Below are 26,271 nucleotides of genomic sequence, written 5' to 3'. Positions count from 1 at the left end.
GTATTATAGAATCGTAGAGTTGGAAGGGACACTGAGGGTTAACTGGTTCAACCACCTGTAGTACCTATCTTACTGCAGCTACTTACAATCAGCCTTTGGGTCTCATTCTATGCAAAGTAGCAGCACTGATTGCAGACCCTCCAATATTTCTCCAATGAAAAGAGGGTCATCTTCTTCTATTATTATTTATTATTAGTAGTACCTTTAGTGTTGTTGCTGCTGCTGCACTGCTGCTGCTATCGTTTTAAATCCCCTGCCCACTCTGGGTGGCTTCCAACATATATAAAAACTGAATAAAATGTTTAAAAACTCCCCTGTACAGGGCAACATTCAGATATCTTCTAAAGGCTCTATAGTTACTTATCTAATTGGCTCGGGGGTTGCCTAACTCCATACCTCCAACATTTCTCCAATGCAAATAGGGACATCCTAAGGAAAAGCAGGACATTCTGGGATCAAATCAGAAACTGAGACAGCTTCTGTAAATCCAGGACTATCCCTGTCAAAAAGGGAAATGTGGAGGGTCCATGATGGTCAAGTAATATGAGGGATGTTGAGAGACAATGGGCTATATGGCAACAGTTCACTTCCAAGAGGTTTGATCCTGGTAGGTCTTGCACGATATCTGGCACTGTCCAGACAATAACAAGGCAGTCAGTAGCCAGGGGAATGTCAATCACTGCTAATTTAGTCTCAGCAAATTTTGGAAGTTAATGCAGGAAAAAGGTGGGTTTGTGGTTCTTTTAACTGGCTGATTCAGACAAATGGAAACACCTCTGGAACAGAAGTATGCTAATTATTGCATTGTGTGATAATGCGACAAAATGTGATTGTAGCTGTGTATATAATTCTTTCTTGCCATTTAAAATCTAGTGCAGCATGTTGGGAACGGATTTTTTTAAAAAACATAAAACAAAAAAACCACAGTTCTGGAATGCAGCTGCTACTGCAGTGCAAATGGAATGTTCTAAATTGGGACAGAAGAACTAGCATCATAATCAGAAAAACACATGCAATAAACCCCACATCTGAATGCAGCTTGGCAGAAGCTCCCCAGAGTTTCAGAAAAAAATCTTCCCCAGCCCTGCCTGGACTGACCATGGGACCTTTTGCATACAAAGCATGCAGTTTACCCTTTGGCTCTGATGGTATTGGATGAAGGGACAGGAAACTTTCTGTCAGAGAATGACTTTCATATTAAGTTATATTAGGTTCCAAGCTTAATTGAGGATGATTCCCACTTCCCCCAATAGTTTCCATCCATTCTCCAACACAAATTGTTTAGGATGAATACTCAACCCTCTCAGAGATATCTTTTGAGGGATTTCTGGTGATTTCACAAGGAGGGAACCACAATCTTTACTAACACAAATTTATTTACTATAAATTATCCAACTGTTTGAGCTGTTAGGTATATAAAGGCAAGGTTAGACCACGAAAATTGCCATTTAAATCAAGGGTCATATATTAGATCACAATTAACTTAATCCCATTAATTTTAAGGGGACCACAGTTCTCCTAAAAGATTCTGGATCCAAGCTAATGCATTCAGATATTAGTAGGTACAAGTCCCTACCTATTTTGGAACTCCCACAATACGTCAGTTAATTTTTATCACCCAAAAGGTCTTCTACCCCTGATTCTTTTAAAGGAATGTTTTACCTCTTTATTCCTCAAGCTGTATATGAGGGGGTTCAAAATGGGACCGATAACAGTATAGAAGAGTGATAGATATTTGTCAGTGTTTGGTGAGTAAGTGGAATTGGGCTTCAAATATGTAATACAAGCAGAACCATAGAACAAGGTCACCACAATGAGGTGTGAAGAGCAGGTGGAAAAGGTCTTCTTCCGACCTTCAGAGGATGAGATCTTCAAAATGGTTGTTATAATGCCAGCATAAGACATCAAGATCAGGATAAATGGAAAAGTCACAAAAATCATAGCCACAACAAAGACTGCAATCTCAACCCTTGAGGTGTCCCCACAAGCCAATTTCAGCAAAGGAGGGATGTCACAAAAGAAGTGGTTGATCACATTGGAACCACAATACGAGACAGTAAACACCATACTGGTGTGTCCAAAGGACATCAGAAACCCACTTAGCCAAGATGCCACAGCTAAAGTAATAGAAACTTTTTGGCTCATCAGGACGTGGTAGTGTAAGGGCTTACAAATGGCAACATATCGATCATAGGCCATTGAGGCTAAGAGGAAACATTCTGACCCACCAAGGAAGAATACAAAGTAGGTCTGCAGAGCACATCCAATGAAGGAGATGGATTTATTTCCAGAAAGGAGGTTTGCCAGCATCTTAGGGACATTGACTGATGTGTAGCAGACTTCCAGAAAAGACAGGTTTCTTAGGAAGAAATACATGGGGGTGTGCAGGGCAGGGTCAGCCAACGTCAGAAGAATGATGAGAAGGTTTCCTGCCAGAGTGATGATATAGAGTGCCAGGAAAGTGGAGAATAATGCACTTTGCAGGTTTGGATCATCAGAAAGACCCAGGAGGATGAATTTAGGTGGTGTTGTACTGTTTTGTAGAATGTATTCTTTTCTGTTCTGCATCCTGGAAAAAGAACATACAGAACTGATGAAGTTAGAGTAAGATTGTTCGGCTATACACAATCTTTTCATATAGATTATATGTGGAACTCTGTTCAAGGACTGTCAGGCTGATCAGGGAACGATCCAATGGCACATACTGCAGTGTTTAACTTCATTGGAATCAATAGGACTTAGAGGTGATCTTATAATAAAATTCTAAATTATACCTACAGCTTCTGTGTCTTGTTCATATGGGGAGGTATAGTTTTAATAATCATTAAAGAGATTTTGCTGAACTTTCCATCTATATAATCATCATTTTCTTTATTAAACATAGCAAGTGCTAACCTTTGTGTGATGGGATAATGAGCTGCTTGTGCGTAAAAGCTTGATCCCTCTGGGGTTTGGCTGGTCAACCAAACCGAGTCACTAACGGAGCCCCCAAAGCATGACTCCGTCAGTCGCTGGTAGTATCTGACAGTGGGCGTCTACGGAACTTACTCCAGCATATAAGCTGTTTGACGGACATGCGCCTCCTGGACTCTCTGCGTGACAGTTTCCGGCGAAGGGTGGGAGTTCCTAAGGGGGGTCTTGTTACCTCTTCACTATTCTCACTGGAAGTATCCCAGAGCCTCCCCTCTGACTCCCCTTCCGCCGGAGCTCCTGCTCTCCCCCTACTGGTTCCTTCTTCTGCTGCAGAATCTCTCCTATTCTCCTGGAGCCTTTCCACCACCTGTTCCTCCGATGGCAGTTCCCTGACACTTTGGTAGAATTGTTCCTAAATAACATTATTAAAAGGCATCAAACTTGAAAAATATTGTCCAAGAAATAATTCAATATCATTCATGAGAAGGAATGTACAAAGTGTGTTCCTTAAGAGTGAAACATGCCAAAGGCTTCAAAAGAAAACAATCTGGTACTTACTGAATACTGGAAGGTCACACCCAACTCTCTGTTCCTGATGCCCTAGTTGCACTAGAGATTTCTCAGCCACAGTTATAGAAAGTATACACTGCTTTCAGTGTATTTGCCTCTTCACCATGTTTTATTCTGCCAGATTCTTCCCTCTGGGAGCTGTGCTCCAAGACAGATCACAATGAATAACTCACTGATCAGGCAGATGCATTAATGTAGCTATTCAGCTATGCACTGTGGTATTTCTTTTAAAATAATTTTAAAGTTCTTCATCCTTTGTTCTATGGGGCATATGATCGTGCAGACATAGAATTATAGAATTGTAGAGTTGGAAATGACGTAAGGGTCATCAAGTCCAACCTTCTGCATGGGGTGTGTGGGGTGTTTGGGGAGGGATAGTACCTCTGTTGGTACAGACATGATTCTTCTGGGGTAGTTTGGTCCCCTTTGGTCCTCACCCTCCACTCAGCTGTTGCCTGTGGCTCCCAGATGCTGTCTTTTGGGACAACTCCTGCAGCTAAGCTGGTGCCAAATGTATTGGTGTTTCATCCCGACTACATCAGTGAGGTTGAGAAAGGGGTCTTGTCATCTGGGTAGCCCAGAACATCCATTTATTTCTGCCAATTCAGTGGTTTGATTGTCCTCTGAAACTGATTCCAACAAATACACTGTAATGGGAAAACACTTTCTTGACCACATTGAATAACCACCTGCAAACAAACAATAATTAATGCTCAGTTCCCCATCATTTTCCAGTCACAAATCCGAGATTGTGTCCTTGGTCTCTCTCCCCCCCCACCCCACATGCCAGAGCTTTCTCCATGAAAACCCACTCTTCTAGGTAGAATCAGAGCAAATGTTAATTCAGGTTTTCTGAGGTTTGACATTTGCTCCAATTCAACTTAAAAGAGTGTGTTTTTATGAGAAAGCTCTGGAGGTGGTGGTGTGGAAGCATTCAGAAAAGAAGCTTTAAATTGCAGACAATGTATGGAAAGTGTGGAGAAAAGGTAAGTGTGGATGATGCATAACCTTGCCACAAACTGTACAAAGAAATCTGTATGAATGCTCAATAAACAGGTAAATTAGAACTGACTTTAGTAGCAGGTTGGACCACTAAAATTCTTTTTTCCCCCAAAAGAGAGATGTGTTTGATGATAGATAATGATAGATATAGATGATAGATAGATAGATAGATAGATAGATAGATAGATAGATAGATAGATGATAGATAGATAGATGATAGATAGATGATAGATAGATAGATAGATAGATAGATAGATAGATAGATAGATAGATGATAGATGATAGATAGATAGATAGATATAGATAGATAGATAGATGATAGATGATAGATAGATGATAGATGATAGATCGATAAAGGAAGGAAGGAAGGAAGGAAGGAAGGAAGGAAGGAAGGAAGGAAGGAAGGAATTCTACATTGGCCTTTGAAAGGGCTACAGGGGTGATTTTCATGAATGACTGAGACTAGGCTTGGTTTCACCAATAAAAGTTGTAGTTGGCAGCATGTGGCATACAGAGTACAGTGGTAAAAGGTACAGTGGTAGGAGTGGAGAGAAGCTTTGTCCCTTTCTTTCCACTGCTGCCAGTCTGGGTGTAGGCCAGTTAAGCAGAACTAGCAAGTAATCTCCTCCCCCCCCCCACCTCCTTAACATGCTCTGCCCCCAAATGGGTGGTTTCAGAGGGTCCAAGGCAGGTAATGAGGAGGAGAGACACAGAGGGCACCTAGCCTTCCTGGATCTTCTCTGACCCCAATGTAGCTTTCTCCTCTTTGGCAGACTCCAATCTTATCACATGTAGCATAACTCTAAAATGTTGTAGACACATAAGTGGAAAATTCCCTTTGGGTCTGGCAGCAATACACACGATAATCGAGACAGTTATATGGATGAAGTTTATTAAGAGCTAAGCAGAAAGTAAGAGGGCAAATGGAAGTCAGAAAGCTGATTCAACAAGATAAAAGAATAAAAAATCCACCCACAGGTTATCCCATACCTGCCTATCATAGTATCGTAGAATCGTAGAGTTGGAAGGGACCCTGAGGGTCAACTGGTTCAACCACCTGTAGTACTTATCTTACTGCAGCTACTTACAATCAGCCTTTGGGTCTCATTCTGTGCAAAGTAGCAGCATTGATTGGAGACCCTCCAATAATTCACCAGTGAAAAGAGGGACATCTTCTTCTATTATTATTATTTATTATTATTATCTTTGGTGTTGTTGTTGTTGCTGCTGCTGCTATCATTATAAATCCCCTGCCCATACGACTGAGTTGCCCCAGCCACTGTGGGTGGCTTCCAACATATATAGAAACTGAATAAAATGTTTAAAATCTCCCATATACAGGGCAACCTTCAGATATCTTCTAATGGCTCTAGAGTTACTTATCTATAGTTACTTACTTATTGGCTCGGGGGATGCCTAACTCCATACCTCCAACATACTCCAATGAAAATAGGGACATCCTAAGGAAAAGTGGAACATTCTCGCATCAAATCAGAAACTGAGACAGCTTCAGTAAATCCAGGAATATCCCTGTCAAAAAGGGAAATGTGGAGGGTCTATGATGGTCAAGTAATATGAGGGATGTTCAGAGACAATGGGCTATATGACAACAGTTCATTTCTAAGAGTTTTGATCCACGTAGATCTTGAATGATATCTGGCATTGTCCAGAGAATCACAAGGCAGTCAGTAGCCAGGGGGATGACAATCAATGCTAATTTAGACTCTGCAAATTTTGGAAATTAATGCAGAAAAAAGGTGGGTTTGGGGTTCTTTATACTAGCTGATTCAGACAAATGGAAACTCCTCTGGAACAGAAGCATCCGATGTTTATGGAGGAAGGGAGAGGAAACATTCTGACAGAGATATTGTTATATTAGGTTCCAAGCTTAATCGAGGATGATTCACACTTCCGCCAATAGTTTTCCATCTATTCCCCAACACAAATTGTTTAAGAGAAATCCTCAACTCTCGCAGAGATATCTTTTGGGGGATTTCTGGTGATTTCACTAGGAGGGAACCACAATCTTTCCTCACACAAATTTATTTACTATAAATTATCCCACTGTTTGAGTTGTTAGGTAGATACAGGCAAGGTTATATGAATTAAATACCAATTTAAATCAAGGAACATATATTAAAGCATATCTAACTTAATCGCATTAATTTTAAGGGGACTACAGTTCGACTAAATCATTCTGGATCCGAACTAATGCTTTCAGAAATTAGCAGGTACAAGTCCCTACCTGTTTTTAACTCCCACAGTAGAGATATGTCGGTTATGTCACCCAAAAGACTTTCTACTCCAGATTCTTTTAAAGGCATGTTTTACCTCTTTATTCCTCAAGCTGTATATGAGGGGGTTCAAAATGGGACCGATAATAGTATAGAAAAGGGAGAGAAATTTGCCAGTGTTTGGTGAGTAAGTGGAATTGGGCTTCAAATATGTAATACAAGCAGAACCATAGAACAAGGTCACCACAATGAGGTGGGAAGAGCAGGTGGAGAAGGTCTTCTTCCGACCTTCAGAGGACGAGATCTTCAAAATGGTTGTTATAATGCCAGCGTAAGACATCAAGATCAGGATAAAAGGCAAAGTCACAAAAATCATAGCCACCACAAAGACTGCAATTTCAGCCCTAGAAGTGTCCCCACAAGCCAATTTCAGCAAAGGAGGGATGTCACAAAAGAAGTGGTTGATTACATTGGAGCCACAGTAGGAGACAGTAAACACCATACTGGTGTGTCCAAAGGACATCAGAAACCCACTTAGCCAAGATGCCACAGCTAAAGTAATAGAAACTTTTTGGCTCATCAGGACGTGGTAGTGTAAGGGCTTACAAATGGCAACATATCGATCATAGGCCATTGAAGCCAAGAGGAAACATTCTGACCCACCGAAGAAGAAATCAAAGTAGGTCTGCAAAGCACATCCAATAAAAGAGATGGATTTATTTCCAGAAAGGAGGTTTGCCAGCATCTTAGGGACATTGACTGATGTGTAGCAGATCTCCAGGAAAGACAGGTTTCTTAGGAAGAAATACATGGGGGTGTGCAGGGCAGGATCAGCCAACGTCAGAAGAATAATGAGAAGGTTTCCTGCCAGAGTGATGATATACAGTGCCAGGAAAGTGAAGAATAATGCACTTTGCAGGTTTGGATCATCAGAAAGACCCAGGAGGATGAACGTTGCTGGTGTTGTACTGTTTTGTACAATGTGTTCTTTTCTGTTCTGCATCCTGGAAAGAGAACATAAAGAACTTATGAGGTTATAGTAAGATTGTTTGGCTGTACAGAATCTTTTTATATAGATTATATGTGGAACTCTGTTTAATGACTGCCAGGCTCTATAATAATCATTTTCTTTATTAAACATAGCAAGTACTAACCTTTGGTAGAATTGTTCCTAAATAAGATCATTAAAAGGCATCAAACTTGAAAAATAAACATTGTCCAAGAAATTATTTAGTATCATTCATGAGAAAAAATGTACAAAGTGTATTCCTTCAGAGTGAAACATGTCAAAGGCTTCAAAAGAAAACAACCTGGTACTTACTGAACACTTGAAGGTCACAGCCAGCTCTCTGTTCCTGACGCCCTAGTTGCACTAGAGATTTCTCAGCCACAGTTATAGAACATAGTGATCCTAGGCTGCTTTCAGTGTATTTGCCTCTTCACCATGTTTTATTCTGCCAGATTCTTCCCTCTGGGAGCTGTGCTCCAAGACAGATCACAATGAATAACTCACTGATCAGGCAGATGCATTAATGTAGCTATTCAGGAATCCACTGTGATAGTTCATTTAAAATAATTTTAAAGCCCTTCATCCTTTGTTCTATAGGGAATATGACCGTGCAGACTTAGAATTATAAAATTGTAGAGTTGGAAGGGACGTAATGGTCATCAAGTCCAAGCCCCTGCATGGGGTGTGTGTGGTGTTTGAGGAGGGGTAGTACGTCTGTTGGTACACAAATGATTCTTCTGGGGTATTTTGGTCACCTTTGGTCCTCACCCTCCACTCAGCTGTTACCTGTGGCTCCCATAAGCTGTCTTCTGGGACAACTCCTGCAGTTAAGCTGGTGTCAAATGTATTGCTGTTTCATCTCGACTACATCAGTGAGGTTGAGAAAGGGGTCTTGTCATCGGGCAGGCCAGAATATCCATTCATTTCTGCCAATTCAGTGGTGTGATTGTCCTCTGAGACAGACTGATGCCAACAAATATACTGTAATGGGAAAACACTTTCTTGACCACATTGTATAACCACCTGCAAACAAACAATAATTAATGCTCAGTTCCCCATCATTTTCTAGTCACAAATCCGAGATTGTGTCCTTGGTTTCTCCCCGCCCCCACCCCACATGCCAGAGCTTTCTCCATGAAAATCCACTCTTCCAGGCAGAATCAGAGCAAATGTCAATTCGGGTTTTCTGAGGTTTGACATTTGCTCCAATTCAACTTTAAAGAGTGTATTTTTACGAGAAAGCTCTGGAGGTGGTGGTGTGGAAGCATTCAGAAAAGAAGCTTTAAATTGCAGACAATGTCTGGAAAGCGTGGAGAAAAGGTAAGTGTGGATGATGCTTTACCTTGCCACAAACTGCACAAAGAAATCTGTATGAATGCACAATAAATAGGTAATTTAGAACTGACTTTACTAGCAAGCTGGACCACAATTTTTTTTTTTTTCCTCAACAGAGAGATGTGTTTGATGATAGATGATAATGATGATAGATAGATTATAGATAGAGGAAGGAAGGAAGGAAGGAAGGAAGGAAGGAAGGAATTCTACATTGGCCTTTGAAAGGGCTATAGGGGTAATTTTCATGAATGACTGAGACTAGGCTTGGTTTCACCAGTAAAAGTTGTAGTTGGCAGCATGTGGCATACAAAGTACAGTGGTAAAAGGTACAGTGGTAGGAGTGGGGAGAACCTTTGTCCCTTTCTTTCCACCACTGTCAGTCTGGGTGTAGGCCAGTTAAGCCAAAACTAGCAAGTAAGTCCTCCCCCCACCTCCTTAACATGCTTTGCCCCCAAATGGATGATTTCAGAGGATCCAAGGCAGGTAATGAGAAGGAGAGACACAGAGGGCACCTAGCTTTCCTGGATCTTCTCTGACACTAATGCAGCTTTCTCCTACTTGGCAGACTCCAATCTCATCACATGTAGCATGACTCCTAAATGTTGTAGGCACGGGGGGCCACTAGGCGCGCATTGGAAGATGGCTGACAATACCATCTCTCCGACCCACACGGGGTAATTAAGAGGCTGTTATGGGAGTAGGCAGCCTCCCTTGTTGCCCCAAGGAAATTGGGAACACTGACCTTGCCTGCTGTGCCCATAAATCACCCCCTAATTCGAAAGAAGCGGGTGAGGTCACTAGGCAGAATGCCCCCGTGTGGACCTTGGCTCTCCTGGACGCTGTCTCTGATCACGCACTAGCTGCAGCAATTTGGAATAATGAATTACAAAAGAAGCAAATGCACACATTTCAAGTGAAGAAGGGGAGTGAAGTCTGCTAATTTAAGTGACCTCTGCGAAAGAAGACAAGGAGTTGGAGAAACAGGAATATTTTACGATGAAGATACACCAAAGGCTGGGTATGTTGACAACGGGACTGAATGGGGAGGGGACTTTTTTTACTTTCCTTCTATGTGATTTACAAGAACCCCTCCTCATTGGAATCGTCGGTTGAACTGACCCAAGCAGGAGGATTAAGGTCTGTGTGGAGATAAACTTTAACCAAAAGTATGCTTTATGGAGATCGAGAAGCAATAAGAGCTTTTGGAATGGCGCAGCAATTAATTTGGAGTCGCCATCTTGCCCAAGGATTTATAGCCGGGAGGAGGAACGGACTTGTTTTCAGGCTGCATTCCTGGTGAATCTCCTCAGAGGTTTTGAGAAAGGAGGCAGATTGGTGAAGATTAATGACGCTAAGACTGTTTTGATGTATGGAAGTGATGTTATATGGAAAACGTCTGGATATGGCTACTGGATAAATAAAAAAAATATCCATGCAGGATTACAAACTGTTCTAACCAGCTTGCGGAGACTATCAGAGGTCACAAAGAGAAAGGAAAAATATGTGAAAATAATAACAAGAGATGTGGAAAAACAATAAGAAAGGACTGGATAGTACTGTGAACATCATAAGGTTAGATTTGTGGACATTAAAACAGCAGCAAGAAGCAAGAAGTTGATAGGATCCCCTTTGGAACTTGAAATATGGGTACCCCCAACAAAAAAAATTAAAATTTGGCTGTGTAATTTGGAATTTATGTAATTTGGTTTGATTTGATGTGATTGGTCGGTTAATAAAAAAATATTCTTAAAAAAAATATGTTGTACACAAGTGAAAAATTCCCTTTTGGTCTGGCAACAAAACACACGATAATCCATGCAGTTATTTTGATGAAGTTTATTAAGAGCTAAGCAGAAAGTAAGAGAGCAAATGGAGGACAGAAATTTGCTTCAACAAAATAAAATAAAAATAAGAAATCCACCCACAGGTTATCCCATGCCTGCCTATCATAGTATCATAGAATCGTAGAGTTGGAAGGGACCCTGAGGGTCAACTGGTTCAACCTCCCATAGTACCTATCTTACTGTAGCTACTTACAATCAGCCTTTGGGTCTCATTCTGTGCAAAGTAGCAGCATTGGTTACAGACTCTCCAATATTTTCTAATGAAAAGAGGGACATCTTTTAGTATTATTATTTTCTTTAGTGTTGCTGCTGCTGCTGCTGCTATCATTATAAATCCCCTGGCCATATGACTGGGTTGCCCCAGCCACTCTGGGTGGCTTCCAACATATAAAAAAACTGAATAAAATGTTTTAAAACTGCCCCATACAGGGCAACCTTCAAGCTCTATAGTTACTTAACTATAGTTGGCTCTGTAGTTACTTATCTATAATTACTTACTTATTGGCTCAGGGGTTGCCTAACTCCATACCTACAACATTTCTCCAATGAAAATAGGGACATCCTAAGGAAAAGTGGGACATTCTAGGTTGAAATCAGAAATTGAGACAGCTTCAGTAAATCCAGGACTATCCCGGTCAAAAAGGGAAATGTGGAGGGTCTATGATGGTCAAGTAATATGAGGGATGTTCAGAGACAATGGGCTGTATGACAACAGTTCACTTCTAAGAGTTGTGATCCAGGTAGGAATTGAATGATATCTGGCATTGTCCAGACGATCACAAGGAAGTCAGTAGCCAGGGGAATGCCAATCAATGCTAATTTAGACTCTGCAAATTTTGGAAATTAATGCAGAAAAAAGGTGGGTTTGGGGTTCTTTATACTAGCTGATTCAGACAAATGGAAACTCCTCTGGAACAGAAGCATGCTAGGAGAAGTCCAAAGAGAGCGAATTATTGCGTTTGAGTTCAGGTTCCAAAATGTGTGCAGTATCCCTGCATATAATAATTTCCTGCCATTTAAAATCTAGTGCAGCATGATGGAATAGCATTTTTAAAAACAAAACAAAACCCCACAGTTCTGGAATGCAGCAGCTATTGAAGTGCAAAAGGGATGTTAGAAATTGGGACAGAAGCACTAGTTTCATAACCGGCAAAACACATGCAATAAACACCACATCTGAATTCAGCTTGGCAGAAGTTCCCTAGAGTTTCAGGAAAATTCTTTCTCAGCCCTGTCTGGACTGAACATGGGACCTTTTGCATACAAAGCTTGAAATCTACCCTTGGGCTCCGATGTTTATGGATGAAGGGAGAGGAAACATTCTGACAGAGATATTGTTATATTAGGTTCCAAGCTTAATCGAGGATGATTCACACTTCCGCCAATAGTTTTCCATCTATTCCCCAACACAAATTGTTTAAGAGAAATCCTCAACTCTCGCAGAGATATCTTTTGGGGGATTTCTGGTGATTTCACTAGGAGGGAACCACAATCTTTCCTCACACAAATTTATTTACTATAAATTATCCGACTGTTTGAGTTGTTAGGTAGATACAGGCAAGGTTAGATGACAAAATTTTCCATTTAAATCAAGGGACATATCTTAAACAAAATTAACTTAATCCCTTTAATTTTAATTGGACCACAGTTCAACTAAATCATTCTGGATCCAAGTTAATGATTTCAGAAATTAGTAGGTACAAGTCCCTACCTGTTTTGGGACACCCTCAATACAGTTATGTATTTTTATCACCCAAAAGGCTTTCTACTCCAGATTCTTTTAAAGGCACGTTTTACCTCTTTATTTCTCAAGCTGTATATGAGGGGGTTCAAAATGGGACCGATAACAGTATAGAAAAGGGAGAGGAATTTGCCAGTGTTTGGTGAGTAAGTGGAATTGGGCTTCAAATATGTAATACAAGCAGAACCATAGAACAAGGTCACCACAATGAGGTGTGAAGAGCAGGTGGAGAAGGTTTTCTTCCGACCTTCAGAGGACGAGATCTTCAAAATGGTTGTTATAATGCCAGCATAAGACATCAAGATCAGGATAAAAGGCAAAGTCACAAAAATCATAGTGGCCACAAAGACTGAAATCTCAACCCCTGAGGTGTCCCCACAAGCCAATTTCAGCAAAGGAGGGATGTCACAAAAGAAGTGGTTGATCACATTGGAGCCACAATAGGAGACAGTAAACACCATGCTGGTGAGTCCAAAGGACATCAAAAACCCACTTAGCCAAGATGCCACAGCTAAAGTAATATAAATATTTTCGCTCATCAGGATGGAGTAGTGTAAAGGTTTACAAATGGCAACATATCGATCATAGGCCATTGAGGCCAAGAGGAAACATTCTGACCCACCAAGGAAGAATACAAAGTAGGTCTGCACAGCACATCCAATGAAGGAGATGGATTTACTTCCAGAAAGGAGGTTTGCCAGCATCTTAGGGACATTGACTGATGTGTAGCAGATCTCCAGAAAAGACAGGTTTCTTAGGAAGAAATACATGGGAGTGTGCAGGGCAGGGTCAGAAAATGTCAAAAGAAAGATGGGAAGGTTTCCTGCCAGAGTGATGATATAGAGTACCAGGAAAGTGGAGAACAATGCACTTTGCAGGTTCGGATCATCAGAAAGACCCAGGAGGATGAATTTAGCTGGTACTGTACTGTTTTGTAGAATGCATTCTTTTCTGTTCTGCATCCTGGAAAGAGAACATAAAGAACTGATGAAGATAGAGTAAGATTGTTTGACTATGCAGAATCTTTTTATGTAGATTATATACGGACTCTGTTCAATGACTGACAGGCTGTATAATAATCATTTTCTTTATTAAACATAGCAAGTGCTAACCTTTGGTAGGATTGTTCCTAGAAAACATTATTAAAAGGCATCAAACTTGAAAAATAAACATTGTCCAAGAAATAATTTAGTATCATTCATGAGAAGGAACGTACAAAGTATGTTCCTTCAGAGTGAAACATGTCAAAGGCTACAAAAGAAAACAATCTGGTACTTACTGAAGCCCTGGAAGGTCACAGCCAGCTCTCTGTTCTGACACCCTAGCCGCACTAGAGATTTCTCAGGCACAGTTATAGAAGGTAGTGAGTGATCTTAGGCTGCTTTCAGTGTATTTGCCTCTTCACTAAGTTTTATTTTGCCAGGTCCAAGAAGCAAGTTAATGAAAGGATGTAATTTGAATTTGTATTTTTTTCTGTTATCTATGTTTTTTCATTCTTTTTTCTGTTTTGTTGTCATTTTGTTGGTTTTTGTATGTTTCCATTTTTTTGTATTTTTGAAAATCTGAATAAATATCATTCTAAAAAACAACAACAAAAAACAAAAGAAAATAATCTGGTACTTACTGAAGCCCTGGAAGGTCACAGCCAGATATCTGTTCCTGACGCCCTAGTTGCACTAGAGATTTCTCAGCCACAGTTATAGAAAGTATACACTGCTTTCAGTATATTTGCCTCTTCACCATGTTTTATTCTGCCAGATTCTTCCCTCTGGGAGCTGTGCTCCAAGACAGATCACAATGAATAACTCAGTGATCAGGCAGATGCATTAATGTTGCTATTCAGTTATCCATTGTGATATTTCTATTATATTAACTTTAAAGCCCCTCAGCCTTTGTTCTATGGGGCATATGGTTGTGCAGACATAGAATTATAGAATTGTGGAGTTGGAAGGGACCCAAGGGTCATCCAGTCCAACCCCTTGCATGGGGCATATGGTTTTGGGACAGGTGGTACCTCTGTTGGTACACACATGATTCTTCTTGTGTAGTTTGTTCCCCTTTGGTCTCCACCCTCCACTCAGCTGTTACCTGTGGTTCCCAGAATCTGTCTTTTGGGACAACTCCTGCAGTTAAGCTGGCGCCAAATGTATTGCTGTTTTCCTCTCAACCACATCTGTGAAGTTGGAAAAGGGGTCTTGTCATGTGAGCAGCCCAGAACATCAATACACACTGCTCAGGCTTGTGTCCAGGAGGGCCCTTCAATTCTGCCAATTCAGTGGTTTGATTATCTCCTGAGGCAGACTGAGGCCAACAAATATAATGGGAAAACACTTTCTTCACCAAGTTGTATAACCTGCTGCCAACAAACAAGAATTAATGCTCAATAAATACCTGATTTTGTCTAAGGGTTTATCTATACTAACCTTTTCCCCATCATTTTCTGGGCACAGGTCTGAGATTTAAATCTCTGCATCCTTGTGGGATTTTTTTTCCCCTACACCAGAGCTTTCACCATGAAAACCCACTCTTCCAGGCAGAATCAGGGCAAATGTCAATTCGGGTTTTCTGAGGTGTTACATTTGCTCCAATTCAACTCTGAAGAGTGGATTTTCACAAGGAAGCTCTGGGGAAGGTAATGTGGAAGCATTCAGAAATGAAGCTTTAAACTTTCAACCCTGTTTGGAATGTGTGGCGAAAGGATAAGTGTGGAAGATGCCTAAGCTTGCCACAAACTTTGTACAAAGAAATCAGTAAGAATGCTTAATAAACAGGCCATCTCAAACTGACCTTAATATCAAGCTGGACCACTAACATCCTTTTTCCCCCAAGAGAGAGATGTGTTTGTTGATAGATAGATGATAGATAGATAGATAGATAGATAGATATAGATGGATAGATGAAAGATAGATAGATAAAGTAATGGTTTGGCTCTCCCACGGAAGCGAGACACTGGTAGTAATTATCTCAGGTTTTTTGCTGAAATACATAAATCACTCCGGAGCTCCTTCACTCCGTGTCTGACTCCAAGTTCGCAGTTGCCGAGTCTAAACTCCACCCCTTCCTCTTCCTCCAACAGGGGAAAAAGCCCTTTTGCTTTCGCTCTTTCCCCCTCCTCTCACTGACCTTCTTGCGCATTCGAGTTTTTGGGCTGGCTATTCCCAGCCTCCCTCTCTCTGTTTCTGAGCTAAGACTGCTATTTTGTGTATCTCTGCTCTGGCTCCCCTTTCCTTGCTCACTATGCTCTGGGATCAGGTTACCACTGCTATATGCTGCCTGCTCTTTGTTTTCTGAAGCCATGCCGCTAGGCTGTCCCTCCTTTCTCTCACATTCCAGCTCACATCCCAGTGTCCTTATCTCTCTTTGTCTGTTCTCATTCCCAGTCTTTGACAGCTCTGGAAGGAAGCTGACAATAGATAGAAAGATAGATAGATGATAGATAGATAATAGATAGAAAGATAGATAGATACATATGATAGATAGGTAGGTAGGTGGGTAAAAGGTAATGGACCCCTGGATGGTTAAGTCCAGTCAAAGGTGCCTATGGGATGTGGTGCTCATATTGCTTTCTTGCCGAGGGAGCTGGCATTTGTCTACTGACAGCTTTCTGGGTCATGTGGCCAGTATGACTAAACTGCTTGGGTCACCAAGATGGAAACCAGAGCGTGCAGAAACACTGTTTACCTTCCTGCACTAGCAGTACCTATTTATCTACTCAAGCTGGTATGCTTTCAAACCGCTAGGTTGGCAGGATCTGGGACAGAGCAAGGGGAGCTCATCCCATCACAAAGATTCGAAATGCCAGCCTTCAGATAGGCGAGCCCAAGAGGCTCAGTGGTTCGGACCACAGCACCACCCGTATCCCTGCGGTAGATGATAGATAGATAGATAGATGATAGACATGCAGATTTACATATTCTACATTGGCAATTATAAGTCTTTGAAAGGGCTACAGGGGTGATTGTAATGAATGACTGAGACCAGGCTTGGTTTCACCAATGAAAGTTGTAGTTACCACCATTTGCCATACAAAACAAAGTTGGCAAAAGGTATAGTGGAAGGAGTAGGGAGAACCTTTGTTCCCTTCCTTCCACCACTGTCAGTCTGGATGTAGGCCAGTTAAGCCAGAACTAGCAAGTAAGCTTCCCCTCCACCTGCTTAACATGCTCTGCCCCCAAATGGGTGATTTCAGAGGATCCAAGGCAGGTAATGAAGAGGTGAGACACAGAGAGCATCTAGCCTTCCTGGATCTTCTCTGAGCCCAATGTAGCTTTCTCCTCTTTGGCAGACTCCAATCTTAACACATGTAGCATGACTCCAAAATGTTGTAGACACACAAGTGAACAATTCCCTTTGGGTCTGGCAGCAATACACACGATAATCCACACAGTTATTTGGATGAAGTTTATTAAGAGCTAAGCAGAAAGTAAGAGGACAAATGGAAGACAGGAAGTTGCTTCAACAAGATTAAAGAATAAAAAACCCACCCACAGGTTATCCCATGCCTGCCTATCATAGTATCATAGAATCATAGAGTTGGAAGGGACCCTGAGGGTTAACTGGTTCACCCTCCTGCAGGACCTATCTTACTGCAGCTACTTATAATCAGCCTTTAGGTCTCATTCGGTGCAAAGTAGCAGCATTGATTGCAGACCCTCCAATATTTATCCAATGAAAAGAGGGACATCTTCTTCTATTATTATTATTATTATTATTATTATTATTATTATTATTATTATTATTATTATTATTATCTTTAGTGTTGTTGTTGTTGCTGCTGCTGCTGCTGCTGCAGCTAACATTATAAATCCCCTGGCCATATGACTGGCTTGCCCCAGCCACTCTGGGTAGCTTCCAACATATATAAAAACTGAATAAAATGTTTAAAAACTCCCCTGTACATATATCTTCAGATATATTCTAAAGACTCTATAGTTACTTATCTAATTGGCTCTGGGGTTGCCTAACTCCATACACACAATATTTCTCCTGTGAAAATAGGGACATTCTAATGAAAAGTGGGGCATTCTGGGATCAAATCAGAAACTGAGACAGCTTCTGTAAGTCCCGAACTGTCCTTGTAAAAAAAAGGAAACATGGAGGGTCTGTGATGCTCAAGTTATATGAGGGATGTTGAGAGACAATGGGCTATATGGCAACAGTTCACTTCCAAGAGGTTTGATCCAAGTAGGTCTTGCATGACATCTGGCACTGCCCAGACAATCACAAGGCAGTCAGTAGCCAGGGGGATGCCAATCAGTGCTAATTTAGTCTCTGCAAATTTTCAAAATTAATGCAGAAAAAAGATGGGTTTGGGGTTCTTTGTACTGGCTGATTAAGACAAATGGAAACACCTCTGGAACAGAAGCATGCTAGGAGATGTCCAAAGAGAGGGAATTATTGCCTTGTGAGTTCATATGACAAAATGACGGACGTATCCCTGCATGTAATTCTTTCCTGCCATTTAAAATCTAATGCAGCATGGTGGAGTAGCTAGTTGTTGTTGTTGTTGTTGTTTAAAAAAACACAATTCTGGAATGCAGCTTCTATTCAAGTCAAAAGGGATGTTACAAATTGGGCAGAAGCACTAGCATCATAACGGAAAAACTCATGCAATAAATCCCACCTCTGAATGCAGTTTGGCATAAGTTTCCCAGAATTTCAGGAAAAAAATATTTCCCAGCCCTGTCTGGACTGAACATTTTGCAAACAAAGCATGTGATCTACCTTTGGGCTCCGATGGTGGAGGATGAAGGGACAGGAAATTTTGCGTCAGAGAATGACCTTCATATTAAGTTAAATTACATTCCAAGCTTTATTGAGGATGATTCCCACTTCCCCCAATAGTTTCCATCCATTCTCCAACACAAATTGTTTAGGATGAATACTCAATCCTCTCAGAGATATCTTTTGGGGGATTTTTGGAGATTTCACTAGGAGGGAACCACAATCTTTCCTCACACAAATTTGTTTACTATAAATTATCCCATTGTTTAAATTTCCGTTTAAATCAAGGGTCATATATTAAAGCATAATTAACTTAATCCCATTAATTTTAAGGGGACCACAGTTCTAATAAAAAATTATGGATCCAAGCTAATGCTTTCAGAAATCAGTAGGTACAAGTCCCTACCTATTTTGGATCTCCCACAATATGTCAGTTCATTTTTATCACCGAAAGGGTCTTCTATCCCAAATTCTTTTAAAGGCACCCTTTACCTCTTTATTCCTCAAGCTGTAAATGAGGGGGTTCAAAATGGGACCGATAACTGTATAGAAAAGTGAGAGAAATTTGTCAGTGTTTGGTGAGTAAGTGGAATTGGGCTTCAAATATGTAATACAAGCAGAACCATAGAACAAGGTCACCACAATGAGATGTGAAGAGCAGGTGGAAAAGGTTTTCTTCCGACCTTCAGAGGACGAGATCTTTAAAATTGTGCTTATAATGCCAGCATAAGACATCAAGATCAGGATAAAAGGCACAGTCCCAAAGATCATAGTCGCCAAAAAAACTGCAATTTCAACCCCTGAGGTGTCCCCACAAGCCAATTTCAGCAAAGGAGGGATGTCACAAAAGAAGTGGTTAATCACATTGGAGCCACAATAGGAGAGAGTAAACATCATGGTGGTGTGACCAAAGGACATCAGAAACCCACTTAACCAAGATGCTCCAGCTAAAGTAGTATAAATCTTTTGGCTCATCAAGACAGGGTAGTGTAAGGGCTTACATATGGCAACATATCGATCATAGGCCATTGCGGCCAAAAGGAGACATTCTGACCCACCAAGGAAGAATATAAAGTAGGTCTGCAGAGCACATCCAATGAAAGAGATGGATTTATTTCCAGAAAGGAGGTTTGCCAGCATCTTAGGGACATTGACTGATGTGTAGCAGATCTCCAGAAAAGATAGGTTTCTTAGGAAGAAATACATGGGGGTGTGCAGGGCAGGGTCAGCCAATGTCAGAAGAATGATGAGAAGGTTTCCTGCCAGAGTGATGATATAGAGTACCAGGAAACTGGAAAATAATGCACTTTGCAGGTTGGGATCATCAGAAAGACCCAGGAGGATGAATTTAGCTGGTGTTGTACTGTTTTGTAGAATGTGTTCTTTTCTGTTCTGCATCCTGGAAAGAGAACATAAAGAACTGATTACTGTAATTTAGGATATGATTGTTTGGCTATACAAAATCTCTTTATATAGATTATATGTGGAACTCTGTTCAAGGACTGCCTAGCTGATCAGGGAACGATTCAAAGGCACATACTGCAGTGTTTAACTTGATTGGAATCAATAGGATTTAGCAGTGATCATATAATAAAAATTCCAAATTATACCTATAGCTTCTGTGTCTTGTTCATATGGGGAAATTTTTTTTAATAATCATAAAAGAGATTTCTCTGAAATTTCCATCTATATATGCATTTCCATCTATATAATTTTCTTTATTAAACATAGCAAGTGCTAACCTTTGGTAGGATTGTTTCTAAATAGCATTATTAAAAGGCATCAAACTTGAAAAATAAACATTGTCCAAAAATAATTTAGTATCATTCATGAGAAAGAATTTACGAAGTGTGTTCCTTCAGAGTGAAACATGTCAAAGGCTTCAAAAGAAAACAACCTGGTACTTACTGAACACTTGAAGGTCACAGCCAGCTCTCTGTTCCTGACGCCCTAGTTGCACTAGAGATTTCTCAGCCACAGTTATAGAACATAGTGATCCTAGGCTGCTTTCAGTGTATTTGCCTCTTCACCATGTTTTATTCTGCCAGATTCTTCCCTCTGGGAGCTGTGCTCCAAGACAGATCACAATGAATAACTCACTGATCAGGCAGATGCATTAATGTAGCTATTTGCTTATCCATTGTGATATTTCTATTAAGATGACTTTAAAGCCCTTCATTCTTTGTTTTATGGGGCATATGGCTATGCACACATAGAATTATAGAACTGTAGAGTTGGAAGGGACATAAGGGTCATCAAGACCAACCCCTTGCATGGGGTGAATGGGGTGGGGAGGGGTAGTACCTCTGTTGGTACAGACATGATTCTTCTTGGGTAGTTTGTTTCCCTTTGGTCCCCACCCTCCACTCAGCTGTCACCTGTGGCTCCCAGAAGCAGTCTTCTGGGACAACTCCTGCAGTTAAGCTGGTCTCAAATGTATTGGTGTTTCATCTCGACTACATCAGTGAGGTTGAGAAGGGGGTCTTGTCATCTGAGCAGCCCAGAACATCCATTCATTTCTGCCAATTCAGTGGTTTGATTGTCCTCAAACAATCAGATTGATTGAGACAGACTGATTCCAACAAATATACTGTAATGTTAAAACACTTTCTTGACCATATTGTATAACCTATTGCAAACAAACAAGAATTAATGCTCAGTTCCCCATCATTTTCCAGGCACAAATACGGGATTTAAATCTCTGTGTCCTTGGTTCCCCGCCCCCCATGCCAGCGCTTTCCCCATGAAAAACCCACTCTTCCAGGCTGAATCAGAGCAAATGTCAATTCGGGTTTTCTGAGGTTCGACATTTGCTCCAATTCAACTTTAAAGAGTGTTTTTTCATGAGGACGTTCTGGAGGAGGTGATGTGGAAGCATTCAGAAAAGAAGCTTTAAATTGCAGACAATTTCTGGAAAGCGTGGAGAAAATGTAAGTGTGGGTGACGCCTATCCTTGCCACAAACATTGTACACAGAAATCAGTATGAATGCTAAATAAACAGATAATCGAGAACTGACCTTAATAGCAAGCTGGACCACTAAAATCCTTACTTTTCCTCCCAAAAGTGACATCTTTTGATTAGATAGATAGATGTCAGATAGATAGATATAGATGATAGATTTGCATATTCTACCTTGGCCATTATAAGTCTTTGAAAGGGCTACAGGGGTGAGTGTCCTGAATGACTGACACCAGGCTTGATTTCACCAATAAAAGTTGTAGTTACCACCATTAGGTATACAAAACAAAGTTCATAAAAAGTACAGTGAAAGGATTGGGGAGAAATTTCGTTCCCTTCCTTTCACTGCTGTCAGTCTGGGTGTAGGTCAGTTATGCCTGAACCAGCAAGTAAGCTGCCCCTCCTCTATCTGCTTAATATATTCTGCAGCCAAATGGGTGATTTCAGAGGATCCAAAGCAGGTAATGAGGACGGGAGACACAGAGAGACCTAGCGTTCTTGGATCTTTTGCGTGGACAGGCGGAGTCCCCAGATCCCACGCGGTCGTCCCCCCCCCCCCGTCATGTGGAATAATGACTCTAGACAACGTGCTATGGGATTAAATTGGCCACAACTTTATTAAATTTCAAATGTGGGTAGACCTTGGCTCAGGCATTGGGCATTCTCCCTCCCCAGTCCCCAGCCGGGGACATAGGGAGCTACAGGGTTATCCAGTGTGTGTGGGGGGGGAAAGGGCTGGCTCTGGAGAACATATGTTCAAGCAGAGATAGCCGCCCCCGTTACGCCGCCGCCGCAGGGGAGAGCAATGACAACCTTTCGGCGTACGGTCAAAGCCTCCCTTCAGAAACCCCTTTAACGGGGAACCCTGGTATCGCCGCCGCAAAGAGGAAGATGGACTAAAGGATTCCGCCCAAGGCCTGATACTGCCAAATTTGTGACGTTTTGCTACGGGAAAGGCGAAACCTGCCAATGCAGGGAAATTCCTTTCCGGCCCTTTAACAGCGACCTTATCGTACCAGCGCCCGCATACCTGTGGAGAAAGGTTAACCTGCAAAACCTATGAAGAAAAGTTAACCTGCAAAAGAAGACATTAACTGAGGGTGGGTAGGGTGGGAGAAGCTCTGGAGCCAAGTGAGGATTACCAGGTAAGATCCACCCTCTATTGTGTGGGCAGGTAATCCCTCCCCTTACCTGGCCTGCTTTCCCTGGCAACGCTTCCCCCAGGTGGGATTGGACAACTCACTGGGGTTGGCGGGGACCTCCAGGTATCCCACCTGAGGGAAGGCAAAGCCTATGCTGATGGGGCCACTCCAGATCCAGGGCTGCACGCGTCCATGCAAAGAGCGCCCCCCGTTTTAAGCGGGGAGCGGTCATTCTGAGCCCAATGTAGCTTTCTCTTCTTTGGCAGACTCCAATCTTAACACATATAGAATGACTCCAAAATGTTGTAGACACATAAGTGAAAAATTCCATTTGGGTCTGGCAACAATACACACGATAATCCAGACAGTTATTTGGATGAAGTTTATTAAGAGCTAAGCAGAAAGTAAGAGGACAAATGGTAGTTCCACGATAACAACAATAGAAATAATTCCACAGGTCATCCCATGCCTTGCTATAATAATAGCATAGAACTGCAGAGTTGGAAGGGACCCTGAGGGTCAACTGGTTCAACCTCCTGCAGGACCTATCTTACTGCAGCTACTTACAATCAGCCTTTGGGTATAATTCTGTGCAAAGAAGCAGCATTGATTTCAAACCCTCCAACTGGCTCCAATGAAAACAAGGACACCTTATTATTATTATTATTATTATTATTATTATTATTATTATTATTATTATCAATCCCCTGCCCATCTGACTGGGTTGCCCCAGCCAATCTGTGTGGCTTCCAACATACAATGCTTCCTTCAAAGGCTGTATAGTTACTTATCTCCTTGGCTTGGGGGTTGCCAAACTCCACACCTCCAAAATTTCTCCAATGAAAACAGGGACATCCTAAGAAAAAGTGGGACATTCTGGGATCGAACCAGAAACTGAGACAACTTCTGTAAATCCAGGACCATCCCTGTAAAAAAGGGAAATGTGGAGGGTCTATGATGGTCAAGTAACATGAGGGATGTTCAGAGACAATAAGCTATATGGCAGCAGTTCAATTCCAAGAGGTTTGATCCAGGTAGGTCTTGAATGATATCTGGCATTGTCCAGACAATCACAAGGCATTCAGTAGCCAGGGGGACGGCAATCAACACTAATTTAGTCTCTGCAAATTTTGGAAATCAATGCAGAAGAAAGGTAGATTTAGGGTTCTTTATACTGGATGAAATAGACAAATGAAAACACCACTGGAACAGAAGCATGCTAGGAGAAGACCAAACGGAGGGAATTATTGCATTGTGAGTTCATGTGACAAAATGTGGGCAGTATCCCTGCATATAATTCTTTCCTGTCCTTTATAATGTAGTTCAGCATTTTAGCAATTTTTTAAATATAAAAAACACAACAGTTCTGGAATGTAGCTGCTATTGCAGTGCAAAAGGAATGTGAGAAATTGGGACAGAAGCACTAGCATCATAACTGGAAAAACCTGTGCAATAAACCCCACCTCTAAATGTAGCTTGGCAGAAGTTCCCCAGAGTTTCAGGTAAAAATCTTTCCCAGCCCTGCCTGAACTGAACATGGGACCTTTTGCAGACAAAGCTTGTGATTTACCCTTCGGCTCCAATGGTTGGGGATGAAGGGGCAGGAAACTTTCTGACCGAGAATGACTTTCATATTAAGTTATATTAGGTTCCAAGCTTAATTGAGGATGATTCACACTTTCCCCAATAGTTTTCCATCCATTCACCAATACAGTGGTACCTCGGGTTAAGTACTTAATTAGTTCCAGAGGTCCGTACTTAACCTGAAACTGTTATTAACCTGAAGCACCACTTTAGCTAATGGGACCTTCCTGCTGCTGCCGCACCGCTGGAGCACGATTTCTGTTCTCATGCTGAAGCAAAGTTCTTAACCCAAGGTACTATTTCTGGGTTAGCGGAGTCTGTAACCTGAAGTGTATGTAACCTGAAGCATATGTAACCCGAGGTACCACTGTACAAAATGTTTAGGAGGAATCTTCAACCCTCACTGAGATATCTTTTGGGGGATTTTTGTAGATTTCACTAGGAGGGAAGCACAATCTTTCCCCACACAAATTTATTTACTATAAATTATCCCACTGTTTGAGTTGTTAGGTAGATACAGGCAAGGTCAAATGAATTAAATTCCCATTTAAATAAAGGATCATATATTAAAGCATAATTAACTTAATCCCATTAATTTTAAGGGGACCACAGGTCTACTAAATCATTCTGGATCCAAGCTAATGCTTTCAGAAATCAGTAGGTACAAGTCCCTACCTATTTTGGAATGCCCACAATATGTCAGTTCATTTTTATCACCGAAAGGGTCTTCTATCCCAAATTCTTAGGGACATTGACTGATGTGTAGCAGATCTCAAGAAAAGACAGGTTTCTTAGGAAGAAATACATGGGAGTGTGGAGGGCAGAGTCAACCAATGTCAGAAGAATGATGAGAAGGTTTCCTGTCAGAATAATGATATAAAGTGCCAGGAAAGTGAAGAATAATGCACTTTGCAGGTCTGGATCGTCAGAAAGACCCAGGAGGATGAACGTTGCTGGTGTTGTACTATTTTGTAGAATGTGTTCTTTTCTGTTCTGCATCCTGGAAAAAGAACATACTTGAACATGAATTTAGGATATGATTGGTTCTACAAAATCTTTTCATATAGTGTATATGTGGAACTCTGTTATAAGAGTACCTAGCAGATCAGGGAATGATCCAAAGTCACATAGCATACTTCTAAAACAGAAGTTACCAAGTTCTGGTTCTAGCATTGTCTTCACATTATACCTTCTATGCATCATATTTAAGCTTTCATGAACTCTTTGAAGAATGAGTGGAATATAAGTAGATGACGTGCTTTTAACTACTGTTATCTCGTGTAAATTGTATATTATAAATAGGTGATCTAGCTACATCAGTTTTAAGCCCTGTTGTTTTCAGTGCTAGAATAGAATAAAGTATTTAACTGAAATCAATAGGATTTAGAAGTGATCTTATAATAAATATTCTAAATTATGCTTATAGCTCCCATGCCTTCTTAATATGGGGAAGTTTTATTTTAATAATCATTGAACGATTTCACGGAAAATGCAATTCATATAATCATCGTTTTCTTTATTAAAAATAGGATGTATAAGTGCCAACCTTTGGTAGGATTGTTCCTCAATAAATGCAGCAAACTTGAAAAATAATAATTGTCCAAGAAATAATTTTGTATCAATCATGAGGAGTGTACTAAGAGTGAAACATGCCAAAGCCTTCAAAAGAAAATAATCTCGTACTTACGGAATACCTGGAAGGTCACACCCAGCTCTCTGCTCTTGACTCACCAGTGGCACTAGTGATTTTTCAGCCACACTGATAGAAGGCAGGGATCTTAGGCTGCTTGCAATGTATTTGCCTCTTCACCAGCCACAATGGCCAAGTTTTATTTTCCCATATGCTTCCCTCTGGGAGCTGTGCTCCAAAACAGATCACAATGAATGACAGTTGGAGTGGCCACATGCGTTATTAAGGTTATTCATTGTGACAGTTCTTTTAAAATCCTTTGATTGAAGGGACATACGATTGTACGCATGCCACCACTTTAGTGCATGATTTCTTTGCTTCAATCCTTTATCCACCTACCTGAATGTGAGCCTTTTTGATCTCAAGGGAATTTATGGTACTTCTGAGCAGAAATGTACTGGAATGCACTGTTAGTGTTTCTTTTTCCCCCTTTGATTAATATTGACTTATAATATTTGCTTTTAATTTTCGCATATCACTTTGAGTGATTCATAGAAACAAAATGGAAACCAGCAACAGCACT

At 41.1% G+C, this 26,271-nt stretch overlaps 3 protein-coding genes across 3 annotated transcripts; all 3 read right to left on the bottom strand.

The window, feature by feature from the left end:
• Positions 1 to 1,614: 1,614 nt before the first annotated feature.
• LOC309327494 (olfactory receptor 10A7-like) lies at positions 1,615 to 2,568 on the bottom strand (the record flags this gene model as incomplete). The annotated part of the gene is made up of 1 exon (XM_081836796.1): positions 1,615 to 2,568. One exon carries the CDS (start codon positions 2,566 to 2,568, stop codon positions 1,615 to 1,617), a length of 954 nt encoding a protein of 317 aa, XP_081692922.1.
• A 4,200-nt stretch (positions 2,569 to 6,768) lies between these two features.
• Positions 6,769 to 19,770, bottom strand: LOC309327524 (olfactory receptor 10A7-like; the record flags this gene model as incomplete). Its single annotated transcript, XM_081836824.1, has 2 exons — positions 6,769 to 7,608; positions 19,657 to 19,770. The coding sequence occupies 2 exons, from the start codon at positions 19,768 to 19,770 to the stop codon at positions 6,769 to 6,771; spliced, it is 954 nt and encodes a 317-aa protein (XP_081692950.1).
• Positions 12,657 to 13,610, bottom strand: LOC309327490 (olfactory receptor 10A7-like; the record flags this gene model as incomplete). Its single annotated transcript, XM_081836793.1, has 1 exon — positions 12,657 to 13,610. The coding sequence occupies one exon, from the start codon at positions 13,608 to 13,610 to the stop codon at positions 12,657 to 12,659; it is 954 nt and encodes a 317-aa protein (XP_081692919.1).
• Positions 19,771 to 26,271: the final 6,501 nt, after the last annotated feature.

The sequence above is a fragment of the Podarcis erhardii genome (genome assembly GCF_964252035.2).
Source record: "Podarcis erhardii genome assembly, chromosome: 13".
Classification (NCBI taxonomy): Eukaryota; Metazoa; Chordata; class Lepidosauria; order Squamata; family Lacertidae; genus Podarcis; species Podarcis erhardii.
This window is presented reverse-complemented; position numbering and strand designations above follow the sequence as displayed.